General features: G+C 38.3%; 1 protein-coding gene across 2 annotated transcripts in view; it reads right to left on the bottom strand.

The window, feature by feature from the left end:
* GRM1 (glutamate metabotropic receptor 1) overlaps positions 1 to 22920 on the bottom strand; it is a 318335-nt gene that overhangs the window by 212356 nt on the left and 83059 nt on the right. For both annotated transcript variants that reach the window (XM_045843367.1, XM_045843368.1), the window contains exon 2: positions 2853 to 3102. In XM_045843367.1, coding sequence (XP_045699323.1) covers positions 2853 to 3102 — 250 coding nt within the window. The remainder of the gene's footprint in view (positions 1 to 2852; positions 3103 to 22920) is intronic.

Below are 22920 nucleotides of genomic sequence, written 5' to 3'. Positions count from 1 at the left end.
ATGTGTATTTAAATTCTAGAAGAAAAAGACCCCCCAAAATTGCATTTAAAAACAAAGTATTTCCTTCATTTAAAGTAAAACTATAGCATTTTTCCCAGATAAAAACAATTATTTCATTCCAACCATTTTTTTAAAATGTGTTTATGTTTAGTGTTTGTTTCAAATCAAAAACCATGGTGTTAGGATTGTATGGATCAGGTTTTGGATGCCGGAGGTTATTTCTCTGCAGGGACAGATAATGGAAAATGTGTCTAATCAGTGAAAAGCTAACAGAATTGGGAGAGATGACAGATAAAACAATGCACACCAATCAGGGATAAGCATTGAAAAGTAAGGGTCATGTATTTATAATTTGATTGGCCAGGATATAGTAGAGAGAGGGAATAAAATAAAAAGCTGCTGGCATTATCATCTTTGTGGGATGTTCAGTTTGTACAATGGAGAAATTAGAAGAGGTACTCCTAATAAAAGGGGCTAGGAAATACATAATTAAATATGCTACACCTAGTATGTAGAATCAAAGACTTCTAGCAAGGTAGAATGCAAACACACAATAAGGGTTTTCCAAGGTCAGGAAACCAGATTCAAAGGCCAGGACAATGCCAACACCAGGCACAGAACTAAAGCCAGAAAACTTTTACTTACCCTCAGAGAAGACTGTCTTTAGAGGAGCAGAGGGGACCACAGAGGACCCCCCACTGATGCTTTAAGAAGCAAGTAGGCACTTAGCAATTAGACAAATACAACAAACTGAGAGGTAGAAAAACATTAATTTCAGTTTTGCAGATGGATTCTAGAGGGACAGGGCGATTAAAGGTGCATCAGCCTTTAGCACACTAGGTGAAATGTATGATCCTTGAATATGAAAGGGAATTCTGAGAGGCCCTCCTGGAATGGAGCCCAGAAAGGCAGAGAAGCACCAAGTGCAGCATAACTTTGGCATCTCAAGGGCTGCATGCATCATTGATAGTAACCGTCGGGGTAAGGAGCAGTGTCCTTAGAAACTCCAACATCCATTGTGTTGACAGTTCCCTGGGATGTGTCAGTACAACCCAGCAGAGGTGGTGCGGAGAAAAAGAGGAGTAAAAGAAGTAGCTAGACATCCCATGTGGCTGACTTCTTTATGAGCAAGCACAGGTGAGACTCTCAGAAATACTTGTATCAGCTCATCTGCATTACTGGCAGGAGAGGTAACTTGACATCACCATGCTTGTCCAGCTTTTACATAGCACTGATGAAATGAGTTCCTTATACTCTGATTACTCACTGCAGCATTTTGTATAATTCTGTCTCACAATTAGGCAGTCTATATACCCCAAAGCTCAGATACTTGGCACATCTGTTCAAGATCCCCAGAACCCAGGCAGATAGCCTCTTCAGGGATGTTAAAAAGAATGGATTCTGCAAAACAGACTCTTGTTCTTTTAAAAATGGTAAACGTGAGCATTTTTTTAAATAAGCACCCTTCTTAAAGCAGCCATTTTACCAAATGGGTTATAAAGACTGAATATCTGGAGGCAATCTGTCCTGGTGCATGTATGAAGAACCTATTTCTCATAACATTTCAACAATGCTGCTTACGTCCTTTTCACTCATAAAGGGAATAATGTTCCTTCTTTAAATACACCCTCTTAAAAGACTTGCTTCCTTTAATGGCTTCACACATGCATCGTGTGGAAGCTGCCAAAACGACACTTAGTGGCAGTATGACCATTTTACCCAACTTCAATAATTTCCTTAATCTTGATGTATAGTTTGACCTTGACTCCATACTTCCTCACACCTGATGAGTACTCTTCGCTACTTTATTCATTTAGTTAGATTTCTATCCTACCTTCTTCTAAAAGTCTTTGAAGTGACCTGCGCCTCTAGTTCCAGACGAGGGTGAGATTGATGTCACTACTATTGCCATCATTACAATAAGCACAAGGATGGAAGGGAGAGGGCCAGGAAGGAGGTCCACACCAATACTATCAATCTCCTGGAGAAGAGCGTCAGTGGTTGAGGTACTTCAGCAAGTGAGTTATTATGGTGCTCTAGCCGGCGGAGGAGAGGGGTAAAAAGATGAGTGTAAAGGAGTCAGAGGTCCCAGGAGGCTTTCCTGGAAATACACTCAGCAGGTTCCTTGACAAAATGTACCAGTTCCTTTGTGCAACAGTAGAAGATGGCATATTTAACAAGACACCTTTTAGGTCAAAAACCCTATGAAAACTACAATGATATAGAAACTTTACCCCCGCACAAGTAGATGTGGTCTAGATTTCAGGAAGAGCAGAGATTTTGGAACCCACCACCTGCAATTCCAGAAATTGCATGCTGATAGAATTACTACTAGCCATCCCGTAAATATAAGAAATTATATATCATCAAGTTCCAAAGTTCAGCTACACATTTTCATTTGCATTTAGCCAACCTTTACATTTTAAATCTTAACATATATTTTCATATTCATCGCCAATCCCTAGTCACCAATACTTGTTAAGATTTATAATGTGTGCAGACATAAGCACACATGTGTGTTGGGGTGGGGTGAAAGGGGTGGGAAGCAAAGGAAAAGAATAATCCTCCAGGATTAAACAGTCTGGCAACAACTTCTCACCTTTTTCTGAAATACTCATATAATCTCATCATCTACTGTTCTGCTCTTGTCCAGCAGGAAAATGACAATAGCCCCACCCTCAGTGAGATCCAGAGCTAATGTTCAGCCCAGCAGAGCACATCTGATCCCCTTTAGAGTCCAGTTTTGTGAAATCAAGCTTGTGTGTGCCAAAATTTGTGTGTATGTGCAGGGATTGGGGGAGAAGGAGAGAGAGATGAGGAGGGGGAGAGAGAGAGGGAGAGAGAGAATTTACCTTCCAATGAGTGAGAACTCGCCCACGACGCCCAGGCGCCGCATGGCACTCAGCAGGCCTCGCACCGTCATGCCTTCGCAGAAGCAGACCACCACTCTGGCCTTGGGAAGCCGCTCCCGGAGCTTGCGCAGGAGCCGGTCGAAGCTCTTCTCCCCGGCATTGCTGTAGATTTTGTCCGAATGGGCGATGCAGAGGCCCTCCTGGGCAGCCAGCTCTTTGAAAGCATCCATTCCACTCTCCCCATAATTCCCTGTCCAAAAACAATCAGCAGATGTTCAAGACAACCTGGAGGCAGCAGCACCCACCACCTGGAATAAGGATTCATTGGTCACAGGGAATGGAGAGAACAGACTTGCCAAGTAATTCGTAAATATAATTTGGACAGAAGGGAGATCTGGGTGGATTAAGAAGGGTAATCAAATGATCAACTCTGAAAATACGAGTAACTGTCTAACCAGGGCATTCACAGTGAAACAAGTATTTAAATAAAGGACCAATGCCCTATTTTAGAGCCATGATTAATTGTGGTTGTCCCAGCATTTAGCTATGTGGGAGAGATCAGTGCATTGGGGTAGAAATCAAGCAGCACGATAAGAAGGCCTGTTCATTTAGGGCTTGCTTCAGCAGGCCCTGGTTAAGAAGCAGACACTCCTGGTGATAGCAAGCCCTGCCACATTTCCATGAAGAGTGAGTAGCAAAGCAAATATAGCACCTGGCCAGTCTACAATAAGCAGATAAGAAACAAGTGCAGAGTTTCGTCAACATCCAACATCCTCTGAACAAGTGGTAGGGTTGTGGGAGATTTGGCCTTATGGTTTGATTTTTTTACTTCAATGTCATCCCTATAATAAAATATAGTTTAAAAACTAAGAACTCACAGAAATCGATGAAATAAAACCAATATCACATTGTGCCAGCTCCCCATCTCTGTTTCACTGATGACTTCATCTCCTTTGTAACTCTACTCCTTTCCCCAAGTTTGGGGATTTTAATACCCAGGTAGATGATTCAATACTGTGTTCCCATAGTTTCTCCCTTCCATTGGGAATGCCCAATGCTATTTCCTTTAACCCACTAACTTATACTTTTGATTTTGTCATCACATACGTTACTAATATTTCTGAATGTTGATGTCAAACATCCCCGTCTCTCTTTATCCCTTCTTATGTTTCAAAATCATACATTCTAATACCTGTACTCCACCATTCATTCCACCTCACAGAAATCTCAAATCCATGTACCCCCCTATTTTCCTTTTCTCCCTCTCGTTTGCCTCAGAGCCCAGCTTAGATTTCACAGCCTATCTTCATCATCACTCCCTTGAAGATTATTTTAACTCCCTGTGTTTTCCCGACAACACCCTCATGCTGGTTAAACCCAAGCAATCACCTACTCCATGTTTGCACATAACATGGCTGGGAAAAAAACTCATAAACTTGATGACTGGTTTTATTTAAAATTCATGAGCACACATTCCAAAGGGGTATTCACTAGTGCAAGAAAATTATACTACATCCCCAATGTAAATAAACTTTCCTAGTCTCTAACATGATTATTTTTATTCTTATTTTTCTCTCTTCAAATCTCCAAACAACTGACCCTACCTTGGACCTTCATCTCAGCTGGGATCTTCATTTCGTATTTCAGTAAGAACACAGAAACAATCAGATAAAAACTAATTCAGCCATACACCACAACATCCATGAAACTGTCTCCACTCATACTCACTATCATCCCTCCTGTTGTAAACCCAAAGTGTTTCTGCTTCAGGTTAGAGCCAACTCTTGCTCATGAATGAAGTCCCATCATTTCTTTGTCCATCAAAAGACTTTCTCTTGCAGTTGTATCCTATCTTCTTTAATATAAATTTCCCCTTCTAATGGTATCAATCAAAAAATACTCCAGGACTCTTTGTTCCACTTGACTTACTACCTGTTCCCTACTGTTCACAGCAATAACAGTTGCCTACATCAATGTGCTTGCTTCATCATCTCTCAGTCTCTTCTTTACCTTTGTTTCCATCGCCTCAGAATCTTTCCAAGCTCTTCTCTGGTCAAAGTCACCAATAACTTCCCTGTCACTGTATTTTATGATCTGTTCTCTGTCTTCAGCTTCATCCACCACCCAGCTGCATTCAACAGTTGGCCACACCCTTCGTGAAACGCTTGATTCTCTTCGTTTCTGTGACACAGCCCTCTGGTGATATCCTCGCCCCTCACAGACTCCTTATCAATGTGTTTGCCAGATAGTCTTGTTCTGCTAAACCTCTCAGTATTGTCATGCCAGTACGCATCCCTGGGAAACTACCTCTTCTTCCTCTACAGTCCCACAAGTTACCCTCATTCAGTCACATTTTTTTCAAACACCATTTGAATACCATGGTTAAATAGATCTTCAGACTGGACTGCTATTTGGAGCAAAAGATTAGTACATTCAGTTACTTAGCTGATATATGTATGCACTTAGAGACATCTCACACTTATATCTGAAATAGAATTTTCCCTCTTGACCTTGAAAACCTGCTCCTTTTAGACATCTCTTCTTAGCAAATAGTACCACTAGCCAACAAGTTGTGTAATAAAAAAAAATTAGGAACTTTCTCTTCTATTGCAGATCCATTTCTGTAGACTCTATCTCTAAAACATTCTTAATCCACTGGTCTCTTCTTTGTTTTGATCTTTGCCACTTTAAACCAAGTGTCTTAGGTCAAGTTCCCTAAGAACATAGCTGAGATAAAAATCCTTGTTCAAATTATTATTGAAGAGAAGAGCAATAAGAGAATGACAGGAGAGGGATGCCGAGAAGAAATGTCACCTCAGCAAGAGATTAGCTTCAGCCTGATTCCACAAGAAAGTCCTAGAGCACAAATTAATAATATGCAGCGTTGGCAAAATACAAATACATTCACTTTTGGTGAAAGCAGTTCAAAGTATCGGTGGACAACTTGGTAGCAGTTTTCAAAATTTATCAAGGTAAGTATCATATAAATACAGTAGTTTAAGTCAAAACAATTTTCAAAAAATATTATCCAAAAAAACCCCCTTAGGACTTAAATCTCAGCATCTGTAAAAGTTTCATGGGCATTGTAAAAAAAAAAACCTAATAAGATTCTCCTATATTTTTAAAAATAAAATTTTCTTGTATCTTATTTTTAATATTTGTGATCAATTAATGTATTTGTTTTTTTTTAATTTAATCATCTTTATGGGGCCTAACCCAGTCCAGTAAAGCCCAAAAGGAAACATTGACACATCATAAAATCTTCATCTCCATGGACTGTGGAAACACATCAGAGTTCAAATAAGAAGAACTGACTGATTATCAGGGAGCAAACTGCAGGTGGCAGGTGGACGCCTCATCCGTCTCCAGAGACGGGCATAAGGAAGGAGGTCAGATGCCTCTTTCTCACCACGAATGCAGGTGCAGGAATCTACAAGGTGCACAGATAGGCTTCACCAGCCAACTCGCCCAGCAGAAGGCACTGTCAGTCTGTCACGGTGGTGTTACAAGGGGAATAATTTTACTGCTAACGTGTCACCTGGGACTTCAGCCACAGAAAAACCGTTATGTTCCTTTATCAAAATGCATGCAGAATAAATGAGGAAGAATATCTTGTACAAACAAGAAAATTTTCATTTTTAAATCTACCAAAGACCTTAGACAAGCAGACGAGAAACAGATACAGGGATTAGTCAAAATCCAGCATCCAACCCCCTCAGGTTACAGTCAAATAAACAGGGCCACAGAGGGGGGCAGTAGCTCACCAATAGGCATGAAGCTTGCTCATGTTAGAACTGGAACACTTCTACATGACTTGACTCCAAGGTTGCTATTTGCTTCTCTTAATAGCGAAAAGCAATTAAACATGTATATTTTCATAATATAAAAGAGGTTTGCAGAGGCCAATTCATTCTTTGAATATTAACCCCAATTTCTTCACTTATATTTTTGTTCAGATAGCAACTTTTATTACACAAATTCATAAAGATCATTGGAATATATTTAAACTATTTATCTAATGATTCCTCAAAGACCCCAGAGTGATATATAAAATTTCTGTGAGAGGAGCTCTCATATAGGAAGAACAACCACAACTGTACTTTTATAAATCTTTATACTTTAAAGATTGCATTCATTAACATTATCTTATTTGACTCTTACAACAATCATATTGTGCTCATTCTAGTGATAACAGTGCTAGATACAAATACCATACAATATAGGGAGAAAACTGCCTCCAAGAAGCTTAAAATTATGTTATTTTCATTTAATAGCAGCAGAACTAATGACATGACAAGGACTAATTTAAATATCTAACAGAGGTGCTAGGGGTTAGGAATCAGAAAAAGCCAAAAGTTCCACTTGTTGGTGAGGATGTGGAGAAAAGGGGACCCTTGCATATTCTTGGTAAGAATGCAAATTGGTATGGCCATTTTGGAAAACACTATGAGATTGTTTTAAATTAAAAAAAGAAAAGAATTACCACTTGATCCAGTAATCCCACTACTAGGTACATACACAAAGGAAATAAAATCAGTATCTCAAAGAAATACCTGCACTCCCATGTTCATTGCAGCATTGTTCGCAGTAACTAATATATGAAAACAACCTAAGTGTCCATAAATGGATGAGTGGATAAAGAAAATATGCTATCAGTATGGATATGTACACACACACACAGTGGAATATTAGCCATAAAAAAATCCATTTGCATGGGTGAGCCTAGAGGATCTTATACTAAGTGAAATACATCACACAGAGAAAGACAAATACTGTATAATCTTACTTACATGTGGACGTTAAAAAAGTCAAACTTTCCTGGCTGGCATAGCTCAGTGGATTGAGCACAGGCTGCGAACCAAAGTGTCGTGGGTTCGATTCCCAGTCAGGCCACATGCCTTGGTTGCAGGCCATGGTCCCCAGCGACCGCACATTGATGTTTCTCTCTCTCTCCCCCCCTCCCTTCCCTCTCTAAAAAATAAATAAATAAAATCTTTAAAAAAAAATTCCCCCTCCAAAAAAAGTCAAACTTAAAGAGCCAGAGAGTAGAACAGTGGTTATCAGGGGGTGAGGAGTAGAAAAATGGGGAGATGGTGGTCAGAGGTTCCAGACTTCTGATTACAAGGAGAGTAAGCTCTGGGACCTGGCGTGCAGTGCAACGGCTATATGGTGGTGAGACATATTACGTGTAACAGTATACAGTTACTAATTTACACTGTATACTTAAAATTTGCTAAGAGAGCAGATCTCAAATGTCCTCACCATTAAAAAAGCTATCTATGTGAGGTAGTGGATGTGGGAATTAACTTGACTGGGGTCATCATTTCACAACATATATACACATCAAACAATTACATTGTATACCTTAAATGCATAACATTTTATTTGTCACTCATACCTCCATCAGCCTGGGGGATAGAAGACAGTGTCTTTATTCTGGGGCTTCAAAGATGAACAGATTTTCCATAGATAGATAGAAAGTTAGAGGACATGTATTCTTTGGCTGTCTACCAGGCTGTGAGTAAATCACACCAGACTCAGAATAAAACAGGCAGGAAAGAGCCCACCCTCTCCGCCTTGCATCCCACTTTCATTCTGCTACCCAGGTTTTCTCTTGCCTTTCCTGGCATTGAAATATTTATTTAGAGACTTCTCTTTGCAGCCCTGGAAGATATATGAAAAACTGGTTTTTAATAAATAAAGAAAGAACTGGCTTTCAATAAGCCTCTTAAAAAATAAAAGAGCCATGTAATTGTAAACACTCAGACCTGATAGAGAGCTGCATATTTACATTCAATTAGCAAATAGTTTATTGAGTTCTCAACTTGAAGAAAATCCCTGGCCTCTGCATGTCAAGAGTTGCCAAGAAATATTGGACACTGGCTCTCCCTTCAATTTGGTGAATATTTACCCTGTGTCTGGCTCTGTGCTAAAATAGCTCACGTTTCATTTATTCATCACAGCGACTCCATATGGAAGTTATAACTCCTCTTCTACAAAGATATGAAAGCTCTAAGACTTGGTAAATAACTCGCCCAAGGTCATATAGGGGTAGAACTGGGGTTTAACATCTAAATTTTGCACTGCCCCCTACATTGTCTTACAGCTGTGAGGGCATGGCATCAGCATACGAAACAACAGCAACGACACTAAGCCGTATAACCTACATGTGAATTGGAAAACACCATAATACTAAATTTTAGAGTAAGAGAGCAGAGAGGATCAGAGAATATCTCTTGGGAAAAACAGGAATAAAACCTGGCCTTGAAGAGTGTTTGCAAGGGATTGGTATGCAGGGTGAATGGGAGTGAATGAGAATTCGCAAAGGTATTTTTAGAGGCATTGAGTAGAGACGTCCCAATAGAACAGAAGGTTCATGGTTTAGAGAATGACACTCTATATAACGGATTTCTAGTAAAGCATCTGGCACAGCGCTACAAGATTGCAACACGGAAATGTGCTATATGTTGCTGTGTGGTAACAGATTTTGTAACAGACTTCTTCACTGTTACAATGTTGCCTAAACCACAGAGAGTAAGAGAGAAAGGGAAGACTAACATCTGGAAAAGCTTATCAAATACAAAATTAAAATTTGTCTAAAAATCTTAATTTCTATCTTACATAACAAAAAGATTTTCAGAGAGTAAATCAAGATATTCTATAAAACTAGACTTCTAAGCTAAGTCTTGTGGGATGATTTATGAGAGAGAACATAGAGGTTACAAAGAACTCCATTGTTTGTAATAATGAAAGTGTTTAAATGTAATAGAAATGGACATTATTGTCCATACCAAGATGAAGTTAAGAAAGGTACTGGAAATGGAGGCAGAAAATAGAACTCTTTCAGGAAAGAAAAAACAATGGCTACAACTCTGAATTTGCTAAGGTACATATCACTTTTGAAGAAATTAGATGTGATTATTATTCAACCAAAAATGCAGCTTTTCATTCATGAAAGACTGATTTGCAGTATTTAGTAGCAAAGTTTCAGTGAGCAAGCTATGAAATAAAAACTTCTTAGATCTCATAATCACCTGTATGAACTACCATTGTGTCAAAAAAATATGCACTGGAGACCAGTTCTTATATTTCTACTCTTAACATATTGAGGATCTATTTAAGAAAAAATCTGAGCTCCATTTGATAGCTAAAGCCATTGTACTGAACCAAGTTTAATTCCTATAATTGCATATTCATATATTATCCTGCTCAAACAATGGCACTAGACATAGCTCATCCCTACATGTTTATACATTAATTATATGAAGGGAAACATTCATACAGGGAAAATATGTAGATATTTGTTAATATTCCTTTAAAAAGGAATACTTTCACTTTGAAAGATCCACTAGTATTATGCTCTAAACTTCTTTCATCCTTCCCTTATTTCATGTTTACATTCCTTCCTTGGTGTTCTATAGTACCCAATAATGAAATCCTTAGGGCTCAGACTACCCAATAATGAAATCCTTAGGGCCCGTGGACCCATCTCTGTCCAAGGTCCTGAAAACTGACTCCTCGACCTCCTGGGACATTTTGGACAAATCAGATAATACCTATTTTTAAACGAATTATAATAAAGAAAGTACTCTCACAGTGCCCTCTGGAAACCTACTGCAATATTCAACAACTGGCACTGTAAAGAATTTTTCTTTTTGACCTAAATCCTTTGCAATAAAATCTAAATCTATTTTGTCTTCATTCTCAGTAGAGACTGAGCTGGTTTGAGTTCTTTTTTTTTTTTTTTACCTGGAGTGGGGGGTGGTGTGGGGCTGGGGACGGGGAGTCCTTCTGGAAGCCACAATTCAGCTTTCTCTTCACGAGAAATAACTTTAACATTTTTTATACTTTAACATTTTGGGGCAATCTTTTAATCTATTTGTTTTCCCCACTTAACGCATAGAAAATGGGATGGCTCCCCTGCCTCCAACCACACACCTGCAGTCAGCTTTATGGGTCTGTCTGGTCAGTCAGAGGAGAGTGAGTCACCAACACCCAGTGAGCCCCAGAGGGGCATGTAAGGGAAGTCATACGCAAGGTCAGCGAAGGAACAGCCTCACTCAGGGAAGTCATAGAGGATAAAAAGAAATCACTTTGTCAGCAATTTCCCAATCCTACACAACGGTCCCAATGTGGACAGCTATAACAATAAATATGATAAAGGAAATTTACTGAAAATGATCAACATCTTTATGCAATAGAATTGGGATCAAGTCATGCTTGGCTTTTGTCTCATCACTTTCTCAGGTGTGCCTGAGAGCTGAGTGAGTGAGAGAATGAGCCTCAGGGGCAAACAATCTTGTTTGAATCCTGGGTCCTGGGTAAGGAAATAAATAGCCTTTAAGTGTTTTTATTTAAGCTTTGATGTCCTCTTGTGTAAAACAGTGATCACAACATGCATTTCAAAGACTTCTCATGATTATTAAACCATATGTGTTAATGATTGCAAAGTTCCCAGATCACAGAAACACTGGGGAACAGGGTCTGTTTTTACTCTCCACCTCTGTCTAGAGTTGTAGAATATAAAACTGACCATAAGGATCTGGCTTGACGTAAGAGCTTCACATTCCATTTGTCCTATGTTCCTATTTATAAAACTCAAGCTCATGACTCTTTCTCTTAACTGCAGCGCTTCACTCCTCACTCTTGGTCACCTTGTTCCCAGATTGTCCCTAGGTTATTTTTTTTTTTTGCCACAGTTGCACAAAGCAATTGCTCTCCTATTTTACTTGTGGACTGTTGATGTTTATCCAATACATTCAAGAGTCTATGTTGGCCTATATTGATTGAGTCTCTGTCAGCCATAAAGGACTCATATCAATTTTAGAGCTTTATGCATTACCCAAGTTTGTTGTTTCTCTAACTCAAATACTTCTTGATGTGGAGAAAAAGTTAAGAGAAGGCAAAATGTTCAATTTTCTTATGGAGGAAATAGGTTCATAAAGGCAGCCCCCAGCACACCCGTCCGCTCTCTCTGCCTATGTGGCAATGACTGTACAACCAAAACTGGGAAGGTAGTGTCTAGCAACAAGTTCAAAAAATGTACTCCAAAACACAGACACACACACACACACACACACACACACAAACTGTATATACTTTTTCATGACAATACCTGTGTTGATAAGAGTTCATTAAAATGAGCATTCTCATGTACTACCAATGCTAGTGTAAAAGGTTCCCATCTTTTTTAGTGGAAAATCTGTAATATGAATGCTTCCGTTTACAGTTATATATGGGGGAGGGGTGGGGAGAAGATGCAGACAACTGTAATTGAACAAAAATAAAATAATTTTTTAAAATTTACAGTTATATTTTTGACTTAGAAATTTAGTTTTCAAAAAGCAATTTCATTATTTATGAAGTTCTAGTTACAAGGATCTTCATCAAAGTACATTGGAAAATATAACAGAAACAAACAAAAAACAACTGTGTTATGTTGTACAGTAGGGAACTGGGTAAATTGTTATTATTCATTTATATAAAAAATACATGCAAACACTTTCATAAATAATGTAAAATTGTATTCAATGCCATAGAATATATTTATATTATATTGTTAGATACAAAAAGGTTAAAAATAGTATGTAAATTATAAAGCTAATTTTTAATGTACATTTATATATTTACTTATATAAAAAGTTGAAAGAATATGTATAAAAATATTTGCAATGGTTTCTTTAGATAGTAAAATTATATATAATTATGTTTTTATATTTATCTTTGTTTTAGAATTATCTATAATAATCATATACTATTTTGTTAATAAAAGTGTTTGAAATAAAAATATAGAGAGTACAATTTTTATCTGAATATCATGCCAAATATTAGGAAGTGTTTGGAGAATTCTTCCAGAAAGGAAATGAACCTCTCATAATGACTATGTAACAATTTTCTTCATAAAGGGAATAATAAATACTAATGTTATAGTGGCTGTCCTTAAGCAAAGTTGACCACAGGCCACCTACCATTTCTTGTGATATTTGCATACTTGGATGAAGAAACTATGTGTAATGCATACAGATTTCTTCTTTGAAATCTTAAAATCTGATTGATTCACTCTAATTTATTAAAGAGGCAGTTGCCTCCTTTTTATGTATGAGATTTATTCTGAGAGATGTAAATATTATCATTTACTGAGCTTCCACCCTACAAAATGATAAAAATGGTTCAGAACACCTCTCTGTGGGCTGTAAATTTTCTACAAGCCTGGGCTGCAGGCTTTGCCATCTCTTTTCCATGAGAAGGAAGCCCTTCAAGTTGAGGTCAAGTTCATTGGCCCACTGAAGTTTTTGCCCTTTAAGCAAAGGACTCAAAATAATGTAAATAGTGTCCAAATATCATTTGGGCATTACTTCTAATAGGGAATAAAGGTGCATAACACCTGTTTAACCAGTTTCTATGTCTTGATATCATGAACATTATCTCATTGCAGTCAAAAAATCAAAGTATAACTTGGTCCAGTAACATGAATCTTACCAGATTCTAAAGCAGTAGTTTAATGAGGAAATTTTATAGAAATCTTACTATGTTTAAATTATCTTCTTTTAAATTCACTACAACCTTGTTGCCTCATTTTGCCATAATTATCTCCATGTACAAAGGAAACTGAGATCTAAGCAAGTAATGTATCTTGCACCAAAATTGTCAGAGTTGGGATTTGAACTCAGATGTATCTGACCCTGAAGCTCATTGCCCTTAATTACTTGTATCCAGCATACTTTGCTTCATATTGCAGTAGTTTCCAATGTTTCATCCATTCTCCCATCTTCCCTTATTAAAAAATACTCAATTTTGATTGGGCTGCCTATGCATAGCCAAAAGCACCTACTTTCCCAGACTCCCTTGCAGCTAGAGATGTGGAAGTGACCCAGATCCAGACAATAAGATGTAGCCAGAAGTTTCCAGGTGAATCTTCTTGGAAAATTTTGAAAAGGTCTGGAATGCTTCTTAGGCCTTTGTCCCTTTTTTCTTTACACCACTACATATACCTGAGCCTCGCAGTGCAATAGCCAGCCATGCTGTTGCATAGTGAGGGCAAATATGAGGATGAAGACACATGAAGGCTGAAGGAGCAGAATACAAAACAGCCCAGATACCTGGTAGCATCACCATTCCATATTCTAGACCTGCAGTGCCTTCCCCTGGATGTCTTTCTGCATGAAATAAATGAATCCCTGCCTGCTAATCCACCATCAGAATGGTTTTCTGCTTCTTTCAGATGAACATTTTCTTGACCCTGTATAAAACACTTTACCATAATAATTCCATAGTGAAAGCCTGAAGTCTTGACTGTCTCTAACTAGCTGTGACCTTGAGCTATCATTCTGTCTTCTTCGCTTGTGCTGAATGTATGGAGTTTATGCTAGGAGATCTTTTAAATTTCCTTATAGCATGAGCATTTGGTGATTCTAGAACAATATGAATCAGCACTCTTTCATAATCTAGAGCTTCGTGTCAAAACATATATTCTCAGTACTCAGAGTAAGCATCTGCTTAACAATATTTTTTTCAACAGCTTTTTCCTTCCCCCACCTGATTTTGTACAAGTGTATTACTGTAGGGGAGGAGAAAGCATTTATTGTGTAACCATTTAAAATGTATTTTGCCTGCAGGGTTATTTTTACCAATACTAACTTTAAGGGATAGAGTTACTGAAATAAGGGAACAAGACACTGTCCTACAGAAACAGGCAACATAAGAGGAAAGAAGGCCGCTTACAGAGCAAATGCATTAGGTGAATCTGAAGTAATAGAAAGACATACTGTCCAGCATCATTGGACAGATACTCAGCAGGAGCCAGTTCTTTTCTTACCCCCCTCCAGTGGCTGATTTTAGCCACATTTTGCTCAGTGGAATTAACCCAACCCTGTTACTAAGCTCTTGGTCTCTCCCCATTTAACCCCACTTTTTACATCTTTTATATCATCAGTAAAAAATCTATTTAATCGAGTAAAAATAGAATTTATCTGGGTCAAAAGGAAATTAGTCTATGGAGAAAAGATTGCCTTTAATTCAAAGGACATGAGAGTCTCTGGCAATAAATGCAGTGCATTACAGCCCTTGGATTTGGACCTGTGAAATCCACCTGGGGCTTGGTGCTGCCTCACTCCATGACCATGTACAAGCTCTTGGACTGCTCTGGTTTCCAGTTTCCTTACGTGTAAAGTGAAGGGGTTGCTCTACTGGATAATAAATGAGATCTCTTACTCTGAAGCTGTAAGGCTAGCCCTGGTTTTCTACATTGTGGTGGGAGGTCCATTCCATGCCTTTTTGCATTACAGAACCTTAGTTTGACCTGTTTCACCTGAATTCAGGTTACGCTGAGTCTTCCAATGGCTTTGCCAATACTCTTGGAGTAATACCATTTGTTTTTAGTACAGGTAGCATTGCAGGATGGTGAGAAGAAGGCCCTCTAGAACCCAAGAGTTTGGACTTGCTAAAATTCTGGCTCCCCTACTAGTTAGCTGTGGGACTTTGGTAAGTCAGTTAAGCTCTCTGTGTTTTGATTCATCTGTAAAATTGAAATAATAGTAGTAACCACCTCTTAGAGTTGTTATAAGAATTAAATTATTCCATATCTGTAAATATTCGTGTATTGTCAGTACTATATGAGAGTTTGTTATTTATCCAACTAACATTTCCTGAGCACTGTGTGCTAGGCACCAGAGGAGACTCTTCATATCCATGTCTCCTTTTTATCCTAAGAAACCCACACATGCCCTTTCTCATAATTATCAAAAGGAAAGTTTGCATACATTCCCACACACAGCAAATGGGAGAGAAGGAATCTCAGCCCTTGCAGTCGAAGTCCAGAGCCCACAGTTCTATTTGACATGCTATAGTGTGCAGGCACATGAGTGTGAGCCTGTAGGGATGAGCCAGACAGGTCAAGAAGATCACAAGGAAGGGTGACAGGCTGTGTCTATGTGGGAAGATGAGCAAGGCAGAGTCAATGAAGTGTCAACCAAGAACACAACCAACAAAATGTCACTGGGCATTTAATTTGCTCCTCAGGCCAAGGTGATTGAAATAAGCTTAAATATGATGCTGTTAACAATGCAGGCAAAGACCTCTCTAGACCAAGATGCCTGTTTCACCAATTCTGCCACTAGCGAGACATGATTTTTCTCTTTCTAAAGAAGAGAAAAATCCTCTTGAGAGAAGTAGCCCATTAAAGCCCTGACATCTTAATCTCTTTTGGTTTAGCAGAACTTTCTGAAAGCAGTGGACAGCTGGGGAATCCTGATCTATGGAGATGTCATTCTGCAAAGCTGAGCAAAGTACAGAGGACAAGAGTTTGTCAATTCCACAACATACTGGGTCCTGGGTACTTTCATCCTTGGGTCATTTACAAACACCTTCTAATGGTGAATAGTTCCTTACATTTATGGTTTCAAAATCTTCACAGTACACTTTGACAAGAGGGCTACTGAGAGGAATTTGGGCACTTAGTAAGATCATAAATGAAGATGGTACAATTAATGATAATGCTAGGGTCAAAATATATGTAAATAAAATATAAAGGAAGAGTTCCCAAAGAACCTGAGTGGAAATCATCCATAGGAAATTTCCCACACCTCTATATGGCATGTGTTTCCTCATCACTACAATGAATACAATATATAATTTGATTAATAGCTCAAAAATAAGAATGGTCCTGTTTCCCATGTTGGCATTAAGTTATCATTTGTTTTCACCAATAAAAACTAAGAAAGAAAACATTATTTCTGAAGCACCCACTACTGGAAAGCAAGCGTTTCAGATAAGCTTGGGCTATGGCATTGCAGGATTGCATTTCCTCTGAGCTTCCTTCCAATTCCAAGAGTTTTAAATTGATGACCCACACAGTAACTGTTGATTAAGCTCTTCTGGTGACACCTTGCCAAACTCTGTGGCTGCTAAATTACAGACCTCCAATATCTCTGACTCATTACAGAGAAATAAGAGCAGAAATGTAGAAACTCAACTAAGCAGCTCCCTAGTTTCCAGTTTTCCCACTAGTGTGAGGAAACATAGAAATATAAGTATTATATCCTGTGAATGAATGTGATCTCTTTGTTGTTCAGTACCTTCCAGCACACATAAACCATGCAGAGCTAAGCCCTTGTAGGCAAATGAGTGGAAGAGAGTCTATGCACTAAATAAACTCAAGTTTCTGGAAGAGTCAGAAATGCAAAGGAATAGTCACAGATGGTGCTCACATGCAGACCAGAGGAGGGGGCATCTACACGCAGTTGGGAGGGAGAAGAAAGACTTCTCCAAGGAAGGAAAATTGAACTAGATTTTAAAGAAGCTAAGTCTTTTGATTCTGAATGATCAGAAAGTAAGGACATTTAAACTGTATCTTACACAGATGTCCATTCCCTGGACCCACACTAATATGGGAGCAATTATCAGCCTTTGCTATTAAAAAAGGGGAAGAAAAATAAACAATAAAGTGTGTGACAATTTCAAATACACACCTATACATATACAGACACATACATGCATAGACTTGTGTGTGATACACAAAAATAAAAAAGCTGTCTGTATGGAAGCTAATTTAGATCTATTTTATATGTCCATTCAAAAGTGAAACTATTTTATTTCCTTACTCTTTCTCACCTACAACCTATTGATTCCTTAATGTGTGTTGACTTATCCATTGCCACTACCTCCATCCAAGTCTTCATTGTCTCTCTCTCCTTGACTGTTGCAACCAGTCTTCTATGTGTTCTCCCCACATCCATTCTTATTCCTCTCCCAATTATTGTCAACCCATCCTCTATTATGGTTATCTTGAACATACTTGGATCAATTTATTTACTGGCTCTGATCTCTTTAGTGGTTTCCCCTACATTTAGGATAGAAGCCAAAAGGCGTACCTTCCTGGTGACCTCCATCCTCCCTGCTGTGCCAGTCCCATTTCTTGCCACTTCACCAGTTCACCTCTGAAGTCAATTGGACTCTTTTGCATTTTCAAATGTGGAAGGCTCTTTGCTTGCTCAGAGCCTTCACTCATTTGCTTCCCTCTGCTTTTGCCAGACTTATGTCCATTCATCATTAGGGTTTCTCCTTCTCAGCTCTGTCTCTTACACACAGAGGTCTTCCCTAACCATTAAATATAAAGTGGTCCTGACCTTGGCTCCATCCCTATACCCCATTTATTCCCCTCATGGGACTTATGGTGAGATATGGATAAATGTGTAATCATGCATTTATTAATGTGGTGACTTGATTAATGTCTGTGTACAGCCTGAGTATGTGCACTTAGTGAAGGTAAGGCTCACATCTATATCACCTGTGTCCATTGTCATGCCTGAGTAATGTTTCAACCTCATCACTCTATAGTTGACTCATGAGTAATCCCTGACCAATTCAGGCAGCAAATACATGGCCAGTCTGCCTGATAAAATTTTCCTCCTGTTGGAAAGTGATTATATTGAATTTCAAGTACTAGAAGAATTCAGGAGGTATTCATCCTGCCCTTTCACAGACTGTGTAAGTGGTGGTATGTGTTTTCTGTATTTGATTTGTAAATGTTGACTGTATACAACATTCTATATATAATACTTTATATGTAATGTTCAAACTTGGGGAATCTTAGATGTTATCTTATATGACTCTCACTTATAAATGATGTCTAAAAAAATAGAGAAGCCTGGCCAAGGTCACAAAAGAAGAAGTTAGTGACAGTGCCATATGGAAACCCAGGGCTCCTAACTTTGGGAACTGCACCCTTTCCACCACATAACCACACAAAATAGAATTCTAGGTCACTCTCCAGCACTCTACACACACACATAAGAAGAGATATATAGCAGGAAAAACCATTCTTGAAATCTACTTTGAGATTACAACACTCTGGGTCAGCAGGGACAAATCTGTTCTCAGCCACTACTCAATAAAACGATTTTTAGAAAAGCATGCTGTCCTCTCAGTTCCCAAGTTCTAACTGATTAAACATGCATCTAGAAAAGTAGACAGTGTTTCACTTTGCAACTCAGGAAACATTATGCAATGTCTTGATGCATTGAGATATTATGGAGCTAACTATATTCCAGGGAAAATAGTAAACCTGCTCACAAAGAGCTCACTAAAATCTTCCAATTTAATTTTGTTAGGTTGGCAGAGAAACTGCAAGAACTTCTATCTGAGGTGCCTCAGTGGTGCTAATTGAGTTCCACTGCAAGAAGAGCTACTAAACAAAGAAAGCTGAAGATCTCTGAGAGTAGATAAATTTTTGTGCATATGTTTATTTGCTTCTTATAATTAGAAGCTAGTTCAGAGGGGATCTAGCTGAACAAACACACCTCTCTGTACACACACACACACACACACACACACACACACACAATACAGCCTGAGCTTGGATACAGTCCCTTGCTTCTTAATATTGAGCTTCTCAGGAATTAGTTGCCTCCTTTTTAAGGGTTTTCTTGGTGGAACTAATGATGACTTAATACAGAAAATGAGATTTTGTAAAGCTGTACCTTCTGGAAATAACTTTACTATGAGTAAAATAACTTTTTAAGGTATATTTTATTGATTATGCTATTACAGTTTTCCCAATTTTCCTCCTTTACCCCCCTCCATCCTACAACCTCTAACCCCTTAATATTCCCCACTCCTAAGTTTGTGTCCATGGGTTGAACTTATAAGTTCTTTGAATTCTCTATTTCCTATACCATTTTTGACCTCTCCCCATCTATCTTAATCCTACCAATTATGCTTCTTATTCCCTGTACCTTCCCCCCTATTCATCCCGTCCCACTCCACACTGAAAACCCTCCATGTGATGTCCATTTCTCTGATTCTGTTCCTGTTCTAGGTATTTGCTTAGTTTTTATTTTCATTGTTTTTCTTTTCTTTTTAGGTTCTTTTGTTGATAGTTGTGAGTTTGTCGTCATTTTACTGCTCATAGTTTTTGATCTTCTTCAATTTCTTAGATAAGCGCCTTTAACATTTCATATAATAAGGACTTGGTGATGATGAGCTCCTTTAACTTGACCTTATCTGGGAAGCACTTTTTCTGCCCTTCCATTCTAAATGATAGTTTTGCTGGAGAGTGTATTCTTGGATGTAGGCCCTTGCCTTTCATGACTTTAAATATTTCTTTCTAGCCCCTTTTTACCTGAAAAGTTTCTTTGCAGGTAGTGCCTTGGTGTGTTGTTCTTTGGGTCCAACTTCTTTGGGACTCACTGTCCTTCCTGGACTTCCTAGAAGTCTGTATCTTTTGCCAGATTGGGGAAGCTTTACTTCATTATTTGTTCAAATAAGTTTTCAATTTCTAGCTCTTGTTCTTCTCCTGGCACCCCTATAATTTGGATATTGGGATGTTTAAAGTTGTCCCAGAGGTTCCTAAGCTTCTCTTCATTTTTTTTTGAATTCTTGTTTCTTCATTCTGTTCTGGTCAGATGATTCTTTCTTCCTTTTGTTCCAAATCATTGATTTGAGTCCTGGTTTCCTTCCTGTCACTGTTGGTTCCCTGAATATTTTTCTTTATTTCACTTTGGGTATCTTTCATTTGTTCATTCATTTTGAGACTCAATCAGTCTGTGAGCACTTTGATTACCAAGGCTTTGAACTCTCTGTCAAATAGGTTGGCTATCTCCTCATGGCTTAGCTCTCTTTCTGGAGTTTTGCTTTGTTCTTTCATTCAGGCTATATTTCTTAGTCTCAGCACACTGGTCTGGTTGTTCTGGTTGACTGTTTCTTTAATTCCTTGGTTGTCAGAGTTCCATGCAGTTTGATTTTCTGGCACTTCTGGTTGTTTATTGATTTTAGATTGGTTGTTATCCTTCGGGAAACAACAGTGTGAACAAAATTAATACTTTTTAAAACTGGTTTTCAAAATTCTTAGCCACAGTAGTGGTAATTAAAACTATATTGTGGTAGAATTCTCTATGACATCTATCATCCTAATTACACACTGAAGCAGCATCAGAGTTGAGTATTAACAAGTGACACTTCCCTTCCTAAAATTGCCTTGTGAAATCTTATAATTTGACCACTTGAAATTTCTAGCTTGCAAAATGAATGCTTATGCTCTGAGCAATCTTTTTGTTCTGCATGGGGGAAGAAATGCTTCTGACACCTGTGACTCCAGCCTTAAGGGTCTGGGCTCTGGCCAGACCATGATTCTGAGCTTATAATTGAAGTTCCTCAGACTGTTAGAAAGCCCCACCCACTCAGAAAATCAAGCTGGGTTTTTACTGTTACAGAAAAAGATTTAGCAATATGATGGCGCTTGTACTAAGTACACAGGACAGTCCTAGGCTAAGTAGCACTTAAGATTTTTAACAACATACAGCTGTGATCAAACATAATCCCCCTAACTCAAATGGAGTGTCCTATTTTAACTAAGGCATGGAGTGTCCAATCTTAGGTAAGAACTGATTTTGAAGTTAAGCTCAAGCTGAAGCAGAGGCCATATCCTTGTCATCTTCCCAAGTTACTCTGCAGCCTCTCAATGAACTACAGAAATGCCTCGAGGAAGGTTCTGGCTTTGTTCTGCCCACAGCCTGTTCTTAGCAGGCCTCATACGGAACAGATAGTGAGTGATGTTTCATAGAAAAACTGAAATTGATTTCCTTGCCACAAACCCACACATACACACAAGGGCTTTCTTTGCCTTGTTTAATGATACAACAACACTTCCAGAAAGGAAGCCATACTTCCTGGATGATGTCACTGTTAATTTAAAACCAGTCACTGTTTCTGGAGGCTGCTTCTCATGCAGCGCAAATTCTATGAACACAGGAATCTTATCATCTGCCTTTCTTCCTGCACTACACACATACTGTTATTGGTTTAATATTAATAAGACGACAAAAGGAAAATTCCAATAAAAATACCCAAATATTTAAACTCTAGAACAAAGTAAAAAATCTGTTGCTTCAAGTCTGTCACTTCTGAGGGTGGTATAAATGGCTAAATATTTTATATTTGCCTGAAACCATCAGGGAAAAACTCTTCACATCAACATTTATTCTCAAAATTTAGTAAGTTTCAGGGGGCCACAACTAAACACTCTATGAATATGCAAAGCAGTTGGGCTATATAATATATCTAAGGTTCCTCACAGCTTCACCATTCTCTGATTCCATAGTAGAAATACAGGGCATGACCAAAGATGCAGGGTTAGAGAATAGAATGAACAGGGTGTACATGAAAAGAAGATTCTCAGAAGTTAACTCTGGAAACACCGGATAACTCCATTAGTAAGGTCATTTATTAAATCAGTTTTGCAGACTACCCAGACACACATTAACTGTGCTAAATCTGAGGTATTATTGTAATTAAAAATTCCCCAAAATTTTCTTCAAAAAGACTTAAATTTGCATAGGAATTTATAATTCACAAAACACTCCCATGTATATGATCCTGTTTAGTCCTAAAAACAATTCTGCTATTAGGGATTAAGAGTACGTATGGGCTCTAGGGACCTGGATGCAAATCACAATTTAGCAGAATTCTTGATGATCTAAAACTTATTTTGCCTCATTTTTCTCATCTGTGAAACATAGACAATAACAATAACTACCTGAGTACCACAGTGAAAAATTAAATGAGGTAATATATATATATATATATATATATATATATGTAAATCACTTAGCATTTGTTGCCCATTAAGCATTCAGTAAATGTGTGCTATTATTATCCTTGTGGAAGATTACATTTTCCAAAATTGGTGACATCAATTTATTCCATTATGTGTTCTTTTTAAAATTTGTCATTGTCACTCCTCCACTGAGAAATAGAATATGTGTTCTCTACCCTTGAAGTGATGCTGAATGACTTCTGAAGCTAAGTCATAAATGTGATAAAGCTTGACCCGGCCATTTGGGGATACCTACCCTTGAAAACCAGCTACTGCACCATTAGGAAGCCAACCAGACACATGCACAGGCCATTAGAGTTGTCCCAGCCACTACATTTCAGGGCACTGAATCTTGCCAAGATCACATACCTTTAAGAGGGAGCAAATGAACTCAGATATAGATTTTCTGATTCCATGTCATGTTCTCCTTCCACAAATTAAAATTTGGAAAGTTGTCTTACTCAAGAAAGTTCTGAGCAT

The sequence above is a fragment of the Phyllostomus hastatus genome, unplaced genomic scaffold (assembly GCF_019186645.2).
Source record: "Phyllostomus hastatus isolate PE091 unplaced genomic scaffold, TTU_PhHast_1.1 phas_contig_40, whole genome shotgun sequence".
Classification (NCBI taxonomy): Eukaryota; Metazoa; Chordata; class Mammalia; order Chiroptera; family Phyllostomidae; genus Phyllostomus; species Phyllostomus hastatus.
This window is presented reverse-complemented; position numbering and strand designations above follow the sequence as displayed.